This window comes from Thermobia domestica, chromosome 1 (assembly GCF_964235325.1).
Source record: "Thermobia domestica chromosome 1, izTheDome1.hap1.1, whole genome shotgun sequence".
NCBI lineage: Eukaryota > Metazoa > Arthropoda > Insecta > Zygentoma > Lepismatidae > Thermobia > Thermobia domestica.
This window is the reverse complement of record NC_137454.1, coordinates 45,700,959-45,714,403: the sequence shown is the minus strand read 5'-3', so window position 1 is coordinate 45,714,403 and position 13,445 is coordinate 45,700,959. Positions and strand designations below refer to the sequence as shown.

Genomic DNA, 13,445 nt, shown 5'->3' with positions numbered 1-13,445 from the left:
TGGCCCTGGGAGTCTCTGCGACAATATCAATAGATGTGCCACATGACATTTTCTATTTGAGATTTTGTTCGGTTTCGCTCGGTCTCGTCTCGATTTATAGAGATCTGTCTCGGTCTCGGTCTCATCTCGGTATTTAAAAGTCCGTCTCGGTCTCGGTTTCGTCTCGGTATATAAGTCCGTCTCGGTCTCGGTACCATTCCTAGCAAGCACTAAGTATTTTATGCTATTATCAATGTTTATTTGATTTGATTTTATTTATTATTCATCTTGTACACCATATTACGTGTATGTCTGAGAGCACGGTTCCTCAGTGGTAGAGCGTTCACCTCTGGTGCGAGGGGTCTAATCCTATTTGCGTCAAGTAAATTTTGTGGTAGACGAACACCGTGTGCGTGGACTTTTCAGGGTTCTTCTGTTTCCTCTCACTTTACTCATTCCACTATCTCGTTCAGTTTTCATGATCATCGTGTCCTTTAGTGTAGCCCGGCATTACCTGAGACGTAAAACTGACAGATTTTACATGTACGTTTGACTATTGAGTCTTCCTTACTTCAGTTCGTAACTGTAATGATATTTTAAATCGTTGAAAATGTGGTGAAAATAAAATGAAGGTACCGATTAAGCATAAAAAATAGAGTTCTGAACATAGCAAGATTACACTAGCCAACAAAATTTCACTTTTTTTTCTGCAACTGGCATGGAAGCAGCTAATATTTATGTTTTCGGGCATGCTGATAACGAAAATGTTAATGAAAATGCAAGATTAGCTCTAGTTTTGAAGTTACGATAACTTTACGTCATTGCCTATATAAGCTTATGCATGTATTTTCCTTGTTATTATCCCTCGGAGAAAGGTCATTGAAAGAGCAACCGCTTTGCCTGGCGTTTGTAGTTTTCTGCTAATGATTCCCTGATTAGTGTCCAGCAGTCCCTGATTAGTGGCGGCCACTTTCCCTGGTATCTCACACGTCCGAAATTTCCTGGTGGAGGAGTTCCTCGTGCTCGTCACTTACAGCACCATAGTCGTTAGGAAACAAGTTTTTTTTTTTTTTTTTTTTTTTTTTTTTTTTTTTTTTTTTTAAATCTAAGAAATGTAACTTCGAGGACACATTGCATCCCAGTCTACCGCAGCAGTGCAGAAGATTTGCCACCAGATCCTTACAGTTTCCTGCCCTTTTATTTTCTAGAAAGTTTGTTGACATGTAAACAAAGGCAGGTGGGACAAGAACAGGCAGTCCGTCTGCGTGAGGAACTGGTCGCATGGCCGACGGTATGTTAGCATATATGAAGAAAGATTTCTCTTCTTGGAAATACCATGTTAATGGAGTTGTCATACAAAAGTAACAATCATTCACATGGTTTGGTCATTCTCGTAAGATCATGGGAATAGCAAAGCCCATGGAAGATCCTTTACGATTCAACCACGAATGAAGACTCGAGACACAAAATAATTGCAACATACTTGAGGAGTTCAGAGCTTCTCGTAGTCCCTGATTTCACAGCCAAAGTATGGTCTGTACGCGTTCCTTATATATGGCATTTTAGTCTCTTTTGCGATCTCAATATAGCCTGTCTGCTCTGTAGCGAAAATTGTCAGCACTGTTTACATATTTGCGAGGCATAATGAATCACAGCAATTAGTAACCACTTCAGTAATGCGTTTTTCCAGAACACGAACAGAACACAATTTGTAACAAACTGAAACTACGCTTAAAGGAAACATGCTCCACTCCTCCGTTCTTCTTCCCCTTCCCCTCCCCTAGTTGCTATGATCCCGGGCTAAAAATAGCAACAAAATACGCATAGCTATTGTTGCCTGTAGGAAACTTAGTCAGTCTGTCTACGATCATCGAGATTTCGAAGCCTAATGGGAAGGGATTGACAATGAATGCTTATAAAATATAATACTTATAATTAAATGCGCCCCCTTTAACTTGGAAACGAGAGCTAATTCGAGCTTTTTCATGATCGTTTTCGTTATCAGAGTGGTCGATATAGTTAAAAAGACAAATATTTTATTCCAGTTACATTTTCACTGTTGGCTAGTGTTATTATTAAATTTTGTACTATCATTCTTTCATTGTCACAAATTATTTCATAGATTAAAACTTACTATCAGTCCTTGGTTCGATCTCACCTCGTGTCAAGTGAGCTTTCTGATGGACAAACAGCGTGCGTGGGTTTCCTCGTGGTTCCCCTGTTCAAGGTGACCAGAATTTTCACTTGCGAAAACGGGATGCATACGAATCGGCTACGGGGGGGGGAGGGTATATCTGACTTCCAGATTGCATTTTGGGACTCAGCAGTGTTCTCAATTTACAAAATACACAAATAAAGTGATAACACACCGTTTCTAACTTTACGTGTACCACACAACAAATAATGGTTCCCGATTGCCAGTTCTACCCACCAATACTTTAACTAGTTGAACACTCAGAATTCCCACTCAATTCTCACTTGAATCACGAACACTGAACTCCCATTTGAAAATTCAGAAGTTCTAGACACGGCTGGACCTTGGCAACGAGTGTTGGTACGGAAGAGAGTAGTATTTGCATTGACGATTTATATTTTGAATAATAATTACGGGACACCTAGGTCATTTTTACTTAAAAACGGGACATTTAGGCGCCCCGTTCGAGAATCGGAAGAAAATGGAACAACGGTTGGAAAAAAGGGACTGTCCCGGCTAAAACGGGACGTCTGGTCACCTTGCCCCTGTTTCCTCCCATTTTCTTCATTCCAGTATTTCCTTCATTCTCATCCTCACTGTCTTCTTTAACCCACAAAGTATAGCACGCGACGGAGCTCCTTCGTGGCTAGTCGGTTAGCGTACGCACTATTGGCGTAGGAGACCGGGGTTCAATTCCCGGCGGAGATCATGTGGTTCGGATTCCACGTTAATCAGGAGGTCTAGGTCTCATTCTCATATAGCCTCGCTGCTGAATGGGACGTTAAACTCAAAATCAGCTTATTTTGTTTTGTAAAGTTACTTATCATTTTATTTTGTAAAGTTACTTATGCGGGAATGAAAAAATATTGAATTCGTTTTTTATTTATAGAATGTATATGCAGCGAAATACCGTGTTAACTAGCATTGCGTCTGTTGTTGAATGCATTTTCCTGACAGTGCTTTATGCCCTAATCGCTGGTCTCTTGTCTAGCGCGTGTGCTTTTATTGGTCGTGGTTCCAGGTTCCATTCTCGGTGGAAGAGCAAAAAATAATAATAATTTCGCAATCATTCACATACATTAATGATCCTTCTTCTTTAGCCCGAAGGACATAATTGTCGGTACATTAAACTAACAATTTCATTTCTTAAAAATATTTCTCGTCGATTGATTGTTTTTGGTTGGTTTTCTCTTTATAACTTTCAAATTCCACATTTTCCAATCTTTAACTTTCTGATATTAGCATATAAAATTTTCTGTACACTACAAATACTAATAACGTTTGTTATGATAGTTGGCAACACCTCCTTTTCAAGCTTGTGTTCAAACACTCCACTAACAAGAAGTCATGTGTAAGTCACTTAAGTTTTACGGAAACGAATTCAATTTGAATAATTGAAATTAACCTCAATTAGTTAGTTCTCGCGTTCTTGACACTTTAAGTGCGTGAAATAGAGAGAGACGGCGGAATTCAAATAATCAAGTTTTCGTGCGTGGGTGTTCGATGTTTCCCCCCGTTTGATTAACGAGGAAAGCAATTTGTAGTTTCGTTGCATTTAACTGTATTTGCATTCAGTAAATCATGTATCTCGCCTGTTACATGTATCTATTATGTGCACTTTGTTGCATTGAACAAACCTGTTTGAAGACGGCAGTTTTCACCTTCCCAACTGTACACATTTTTATCTCACACTTTAAATAAGCAACATATACTAACAACATGGCATAAATTTATTTCACATATAAGAAATAGTCAAAGAAAGATATGTGTCTCGAATTGGAATATGAAGGTTACTAATAAGAAAAGCTTTATATTGCAATTACAATTACTAATGATTTTGTATCTAAATAAAGAAAACCTATTTTTGAATCAAAAGATCCAATATATTTCAATCAAAAATTTTGTTGTACGCCTTACATCTGGAAAACTGCATATAGTGTAGCCAAACTCAAACTATCACTTAACTCAATATGATGTGCTTATTTCTTTAGAAATGGCGAAAACTCAATTTAGGGGCCGTTCAAAAATGTTGTGGCCCCTGATTCTGGCAAGATCGCAATCTTCTAGTGCATTTTTTGATCATTTCTAAAATTCTTAGTCAAGACCTCAATCTTTTGATTCAGTTTTTTTTATCTTTCCTAAAATTCTTCTTTTCTTACATTACACAAACAGCTTAAAACAATGCTAACCTTTATTTCACGCATCAAACAAGCTACTTATACGAAAATAATGCTAACATTTTGATCTTACGCATGAAACTAAGTACTTACACCTATACCAAAATAATGCAAATATTTATCTGATACATCAAATAAACTATATCAAAAATAATCCAAATACTTATTTTACACATTAAATAAACTACTTACATCAAAATAAGGCAAATATTTATGTCACACATTAAATATATTACGTACATTACACGAAAACAAACTCTTGTATTCTTTTGTACCCTTGTCGGTGTTTATCATTGTAGTCGCATCTATAAAGACCTGTCCACTTTAGTGTTAAAATTGTTTTAATATGTAAACGAATTTAAAAGTTACAGTATGGCCTGTAACCAAATTAGCCCATCGATGAGGACGAATAGCCGGTTCTGAATAAAATTGTTAATACTAAATATTGTAAGAAAGAAAACGAGGAAGTGGTGCCAGACATGTATAATTGTTCTAAATAACATAAAGATTGCATCCAAGTAGAAATATTTTTAACAGTAAAATTGTCTAAAATGAAAAAAAAAAAAGAAAAAAGAAAAGAAAAGAAAAAGGGAGAGTTTAATACTTATGTATTTATTTGTCTCGCTGCTATCTTGATTCCCGAAACAAACTCTTATCTCATACATTAAATAAACTACTTACATCAAAACAAGACGTTTATTTCACGTAATTAAGTAAACAGCCAAAATTAAGATAAACAGCAAATATACCCTATTTATGTAACCTAGGGATCTTACGAAACTGTCTCGGTTTGGGTGGGATTACCCAGAAATTCTACGTCTTGTCCTGGAGGAACATTCTTACCTAAATCTCGTAACTCAATCTTCCTTCATTTCAATAATGAGTTGGGGAGACCGGGGCTGGTTGACAAACTGCATATAACTGCTTCATTAATTAACATAATGAGCTGTTGCTGCTGTCATAAAAGAGCGACCTATGGATGCAGTTACCTATGTATTTGTAACTTGCGGATTGTGGCGTCTATTAGATAAAGAGTGTTTTTATCAGTCTTAAGTATTTTTTTCAGTTTTCCGTTACATCATCATAGAATCGTCACTACTTGGAGTACAGAGGTAAGTAATATAGCATTAGTTAGATCTGAACTTTGTTTTTTATGAATATTGAAACAATAAAACGTAAGTGCCAAACAACTGCTGAGTAATTACGACTTTGTTGCACAACATGGGCTTGGGGTTAGTTGGCGTATAACATTTGGGGTTGGTTGGCAAGCCAACCCCGTGTGGAATTTTATTTCATTTTACTTTATTGTTACATTGTTTGTTTTATTGTTATGTTGTTTACAGTTCTACCAGTTCAATGTTATAGAATAGCATGCACGTATTGGATTATTGTCAAAATTTAGAAATCGAGATAAGACTGTATGTCGGACTCTGAATTTTCTGAATAGGCTTAATTCTCAGGATCAAGAATATTTTATATGTGCCCTTTTGTTACAAAAATAGAGGCGTAGGTATTGCTTTTTCTTTCTTTGTGGAAAGTAGGAGATAAACTGCATTTCTCGATAATTCAGCTAAAATATATCTTAGTTCCTCTTAGCTACTTTGAGAACAGCGGGAAATAAACGTTTCTTATGATAGTTCAGTTATTTTAATTACATTTTAAAATAATATGAAGAATTAATCTATAGCAAATCATATTAAAAGTGATGTGGTTTGATAATCTTGTACCTTTCAATGTCATGACAACCAAGCTAGAATAAAAGAAAGAAGTTTTCATATTTCATAATGCTGGTTCTTTTGAATGTTGTGAATAAAAGTCATTTCAAACTAACGTTTATTTCTAATAAATCCAATTTTTGTTTGTGTTTTGCTATATTTAAAAAGTATGCCCCCACAATATCAGCCAACCAGCCCCTTACTAGGGGTCGGTTGGCATACTCCATTTTAAAAGAAAGAAAAATTTATTTCTCGAAAACTGTAATCAACAAAACAAAAACAAAAATTGAATTTATTAGAGGAAACATTGGTCTGTCCGTACACATCTATTACATTGCAATACAGTACACCATCTGCTCATAGAAAAATAAAGAATGAAAAGTTCGCCAACCAGCCCCGGTCTCCCCTATACGTTAATTACGTTGGTTACAAAAAATAAGTCAGGAAATAAATAAATAAATAATATGCAAGTTTGGAACTATCGAAATCGCACTTTTTTTATCACAGTTGCAAATTTGAGGGAAAATACTGATTTAAAAATTCAGCTGAAGAGGTGACGACTTACCTCCCTAGCAGCAGTAGTATTCAGTAAGAAAAAATTGGTGTTCCATTCTTTTCTGATTAATGTTTTTGGACTTTCTATTATATTTTGCACTGCAAATCTTCTTAAAACAAGACACTCTAAACCATATTTTACTTAATTTGATATTTTTCAGAACTATTTTTCTTTTTCCATCCTAGTAAGTGCAACTCTAAACATTTGTGTCTTTTGAGTGGAAAATGCTATAAATAAAATATTTTTCTTTTAGTTGTGTTGATGATAAAGAAACTTCTGCGAAATTTATGTATTTTACCTTTGAGTTAAAAAAAAAAAAAAAAAGTTAATCTCAGTGACTCCGAAACTTACGGATTCGACACTCATATTGACCGTTTTAGGACCTTTTTATATGACATTCCTCCTATTCCCCTCAGGTGTGGTAAGGGGCTTTATCCTCACTGGTGGTCAAAATTAGACTTAAGAGGTAATCAGCTCGTGGACCCCGAAAACTATGGATTCGACACTAATATCTGACGCTTTCGATTATTTTATTAGCCTCTCCCTCCCCTGTTAGGTATACTAGGGAATTCTTACGCCTACTATACTTTTTTCTAGACCGGAAGTAATATGTTTAGGAAGTGTGGTTAAAAATTCTTTCAATCATTTCAGAGTTATGCTGAAACATACATCTATTTTTGGGTATATATAAAAGATGACTTAACCCTTTCGTGGGCGAATTTTTCTACCAGGGATGGGACGATACCTCATCTATGCTTCCCACCACAAACTCAAAAGAAACAAACAAAATAATTTCTCGAGTGCAATTCCCATAGTGGAAAGACTGGTCACTAATGGGAATATCGTTTCCCAGTGCAGCAAATAAAAGTATAGTTAGGCAGGCAGTAGCCAGAATTTCGTGAAGGGGGAGGTCCGTGACTGTGGTCACCACACGAGGGACTCGACCATTCTAAACTATTTTACTGGAACGTATATTGATTCTTTTAGCTAGGATTTCGTAACGGGGGGGGGACAAGAAATTCTGAAGGCCCAGGAGCTCGATCAATCTAAACTATTTTACTATCAAGATATATTGGTTTGTTAGGACAATAAAATGAGGACATGTTGGTAAGTATTTTAATAACAAATAATGAAGAAATCTCGAGTGAAAGAATAAGAAAATGTATTGAAAAAGATTTTACAATATTTAAGTTTTCCTCTGTTTATTAAAATATAACATTTTTCTTTCATTATGATCTCAACTATTATGAAAAGTACATACTCAATAATGTCTTGTAAAATATTTTACAATATCTGTGTTGCTTTCTGTGTTAAATCAAATGTTAACAGAACTTTCTATCCACACACTTTTTTGTTTTTATTATTCCGTCAACTACTGTCTGTCCCAAATGACAGGTTGATAAAGGAGCAATACAAAATTGTTTTTGAAATAACATGTTTAATACTGCAAGGATGCAATGATAAAAAATGTCTACCCTGTTACACAACGGCACTATGCTTTCGGACGCTTGAAATCTCCCAGACTAGCAGCAAAAATTCTGAGAATTCCGTAACTTTTCAAGAAATTTAAAATTCCCTGACTCTTCCAGGATATCTCGATCACCTCGCCACCATGTATTTGAAATAATACAAATCTTCACACAAGAAAGAGTAAGCAAAAGCTTCCTGCATTTGTTTAATTTTTAACGATGATCTTCCAATTTCTCATTTCATTTTGTTTCATTCTTCCTTAATTTTTTTCATTTGTGGTCTCGACGGAAGCCCCCCCCCCTTCGCTACGTGCCTGACTTAGGCTTCCTTGGCGGGAAGTATGCTTCCCATTTCCCACACAAGGGTTAAACGAGTAAATCATTCTGTAAAGAAATATATTTTAAACTTCTGTTTCATTTATATTCTAAATTAATTTATTTTTCAAACATAAGACTAAACAATTTTATATCTTGTGTATCTTATTTATCTCATTGAAACGAAATAGTTTCCAAAATGGCAGTACCTTAGATTCAACGTTCAGGAGAAAGATGTGTGTGTTTTCAATACCTTAATTAAGTACTATAGTAGAAATAATAAGAAAAACAGGAAGCTTTGCGAACGGAGTAAACCTCCAAACTTCATTCCTAGAAAAAAAAATCTAAATATTTACTTTTATTTTATTTTTATTTTTTCGTTTCAGATGATCGTGATGTATCCTCGGCCTAATGTTATTACGTGTACCATAAGAGTGTGGCTGCGAGAAATAGGATTCTCACTTGCTTATGGAGCTCTGATGCTTAAGACTTGGAGGTAAGGTCTACTCGACATGAAATATAATAATCATACATATTTATGAGTGATAAATGGACGGGAGGTTTGTTGGAATCCTAAAAGTGATCGTGTTTATAAGCTTAGGATTATACAATTAATAAGAAAAGTGTGAAATTACAATGAATCACTGTCAAACGCACTGTAATGAAATTATTGTTAAGTTACAATAATAAGCAACACGAAGGAGATGGAGGGAGCGAGTAATCCTTATTTGATTTTGGTCTGGCAGTCCTATGTTTCCGCATTCCTCTCAGGAGATTACTCTTAACACTTTCTCATCGCCGAGATTATATTCGGTGGTATTTGGATAGATTGCAGTAACGAGACACGTCACTTTTCTTTTATTTTTGTCAATATCGTGAAGACCATGTGCATGTCCATAGACGACATGGAAAACTCAGGGCATGTTCGTATTAGGATTCTGGTATTGGACAGAAATAATTAGCTACACCTCCTATGTGCTTTGCCTCTGGTCTTCACTCTGGGAAATATAAATAACACGTCACATATTCATGACGTTGTTAATCCTGTCCTCCATTTGGGCACTTTGCGGGACGCGATCTTCCAGCAGGATAACGTACGCCCACGGGACGAATGTTCTCATCTCATCTCGATTCTCGTCTCGAAAATGAGACGAGACTCCATAGGAAATAAGAAATGTCATGAATCTCGTAGACAACACTAGCTTACCTATGTCTTAATCTCAAACACTAATTTAGTGTCACATGATTTATAGTCAAGAAAAAACTATAACTTGATGGAAAGATTGTGCAAACACTCTTTCCTATGTTGATAATGAACGACAATTATCAACATTTAAAACTACGCAAAATAATTAAACAATACACCTCATCCCATGCCACGAAAGAATTTTGATAAAATTAACAAGAATACCAAGTCACAAAATTTTGTGCATAAATGTACAAATCGAGTCCAGACGAGAAAAGAATTCCAGAACTAAGACGTGACAAAAATGAATTCATCGAAAGTCGAGACGAGACGAGACGAGGTAATCTTATTTCTCGTCTCTTCTTGTCTGGTTGCAACACTACCTCTGAATATCTGGTCTCTTTGCGGGCTGCTATCCTTCAGCAGGATAATGTGCGACTCCATTCTGTAAGGTACGTAAACCCAATGCGTTCTACTCAGTATTTACAGTTGAACTGGCGTGCTAGATCTCCGAATCTAAATCCTATCGATCACGTGAGGTACGTGGTTTAAAGTTATCTGAGCACTAGTTTGGCTTTAAGAACGGTCGTTACCGAGCTATGCTAAGGTAACACACAATAATAACACACCCGAGACAGACATTCAGCAACTGTACGTCTGTCTCTCAGCTAGTAATGGCTGTACATGTTGTTATTGTGATTATTGTAGATCTTCTAGATTTCCCTCGAGAGCCATATTGAGATCACACCATTTTTCAGCCACGGAATGTTTCTATATGCGTTTCCACAAGTAAATTGGCAAACACAAAGACACACACTAACCAACACGTCGAACAATTGACCGTGCTTATCCCAACAGAAACCAGACGAGGAAACACTGGAGAACTATTTTGTTCGCTTGGTAATCGTGTCCGTGTGTGACATTGAAACGTACTGTTTTCGTTTTAAATTAAGATATATAATGAGACTTCGCTGCAGTATAAATTTGCGTATATTTGTGTATAATTTTGATTCGTTCCTACGTGCAATATAAATTTACAAACATTGCTTCTAGCATTTTGCAATTTGAAAGTGATATTATGATGAATTCAATTTTAGGAATTGCATGTGAAAAGGGGAAAGTCATGTTTCCTAAATGAAAAACAGAAATTAAACCTTTTGTGTTGTTCTAATTTTTATCTATTGTGTTACATCGTGTTTCGAGAAGGTTTTCGCCTATCTATTCTCCGTATATTCTATATTCAGAGGTGGGAATGACAGGGTACGTAAGGTGATGCCGTTCCGTTAGTAAAAGTTCATGAAAGAAACAAAAGAAAGATAGGAAAGGTAATTAGAATAATATGAATGTGAGGTCAGAGGAAGAACTTTTCGTTCCCTCTTGGAACATAAAGACGCCGGTTCTAATCTAAGTTTAAGATTACAAAACAGCCTGAATATAAGGCAAACACATTCTCGAATATTCGAAAAATAAAACACTTGTACGAAATTTCGATAATGACTCGTTCAGAAGAAACTGAAGAGAAGCAATTAAATATCACTCATAACTAGCAGCCTTAATATTGGGCAAAAGAAAAAGTTGGTCAAGGGCTTCTCTATATATGGAGTATTGGACTTTATGACTCAGAGACTTGAACATTACGGAACTTAGAGAAGAAATATTTAAAGAGCTTCTAAATGTGAGTTGAAGGAAGATGGACAAGATATAAGGGACAGAGCGAGTAAGAAATGAAGATGTTCTAAAACGGGTAGGAGAGAAGAGGAGACTTTTAGCCAGTATTCTTCGTAGGAAGGTCAATTGGACACATCTTGCGAAGAAATTGTATTTTATATTGCATAGAGGGAAAGATGGAAGGAAAGGGAGGAGTAGGAAGAAGAAGAGCACAACTGGTCTATGATTTGAAGAATAGAAGAAAATATTGTGAGTTAAAAGAGGAAGATGAAGTTCGAGAAACATGGAAGAAACATTCCCAGGAACAAATCTAAAAGTTTTTTTTTTTTTAAAAAAAAGAAAAAACATTAGTTCAAGAACCTGCGCAAAGGCAGAATACTTTATACATATAATCGTTTCCCGGATTCTCAGTGTAGAGAAATGAGAAATATTTGTGCAACTTTTGAAGCCATTCTCAGATAAATACTTTGAATGACAGTGAGCAATCAAGAATTTAATTACAACCTTTTATGATTATCTAAAAGAGTACCTGTAAAAGGGAAACATATATACAAATCAACATATGTGCAGCTACTTTCTCGGATCTGAACAAGTCACAGAAAATAAAGGGCTTTCATTTCAACTTCTCATGAAATTTATAAATTGAAGTTTCAATATTTGTGTTTCCTGAACTTTATATTGCACTCAAAATTTTCATTACCCTGCTAGTGACTGTTTCTAGTGAGAGAGAGTTTAGTAAATTGTGGTTAAATCACAAAGCGTTTGAAATCAAAGAGCTCATTTTTAAGACTATTTTTTCTCGTATTAATATGGACAAATATGCTTTATAGTACTTTCTTTGGATTCAGAATCCTTAAATTAGTATGGGAAACGCAATTAGAAATGTATTCAAGCGTTGACACTTTCACCATTGACATAAACAGTACTTTAAATAGTTCAAGCTTATTTTTCTTGTGACCCTATAGACAGATATGTTTAGAAATATGTTCATTCGATTCAACGTTTTCAAAATAGTATACAACACACACAGTTAGACATTTATCCAAGTTTGAGGACTTTTTACTAGAGGCATTACCGTTAATATTTTGGGTTCAAGAAAAACTAGCACTGCTATCAAATGAGTATGAGCTTGCCTCTAAAATGAACTTCCTTCAGATGAATACGTATTTTACGAACTATAAAACACACTTTTTTCTTGAAAAAATTGCCTCCAAAATTCACGCGTCTTATACTCGAAATTAATATTAAAATGTAAAGTATTTAATTTAAAATTCTCGCCATATATTCGAAACCGCGGGAAACCTATCTCTTTCTGGCAACATTGGATTCAACTGGCAGCACCAGTGCACGGATGTGACGAACGTGGATGATTAAAATGTTACGGTTTTATTTAAAAATGAAGGTACGTCTTGTAGTCCTAAAATACGTAATAACTTCATCAGCTGCAAGCACTGGCGCAAATTCCGGGCTGATGAAGGGGGCGTATTTTCTCCAATCTTGAAACTGGGGGACTATCCTCCCTCCCCCAATAATACGATTTGAAATGTGTGGGAAGAAATGTGATGCTTTGTATCCGATTGTCACAAAGGAAAGTTAAATGAAATTGATGTCTTCTCCCCCAGAATAACCCTCAATTCGGCCCGCCTTCCAATGTCGAAGACAACTCTGCTCTCCTGATCCTCCACATCATGGTTTTACAACTTCAAATATTTTGAACATCGCTTAATAAAAGAAAGAAAAAAGATTATGGGAACGGTCTTACCGTCTCATCCCCCCCCCCCCCAATGTTGAACACATTTGCGCCGCTGGCTGCAAGAATAGAAAATTCAGTGTTCTATATACTGTTATTCAAAAGTATTCAACTTACAATACTATATTTACTGAAAGAAGGTGCTATATTTAATTTTGATGTTTTCAGAAGAATGGAAATGCAGAGAATTGTTCAGAAGAAAAGAAAAGTAATCTATATAAGACTTGAAGATAGGATACAGTCAATACGTCGTCATCTGAGAGAACACGATGACTAAGAAAATGACTCAGAAACTTGAGCTTTGGACATAAATTCCGCTAGCTAATAGCAGCATTTCATTTCGGATTTATATTTTGATTTATGGACGACATGCGGTTTGTACAGAACGCAAAGGATAACGTTTTACAACGTTTTAATTACACCTCCTGGAAGTATG

At 35.7% G+C, this 13,445-nt stretch overlaps 1 protein-coding gene across 1 annotated transcript in view; it reads left to right on the top strand.

The window, feature by feature from the left end:
- LOC145666031 (putative G-protein coupled receptor CG31760) overlaps nt 1-13,445 on the top strand; it is an 869,795-nt gene that overhangs the window by 667,823 nt on the left and 188,527 nt on the right. Inside the window, exon 6 of the mRNA XM_081733134.1 lies at nt 8,792-8,901. Within this exon, the coding sequence (XP_081589260.1) occupies nt 8,792-8,901 (110 nt within the window). The remainder of the gene's footprint in view (nt 1-8,791; nt 8,902-13,445) is intronic.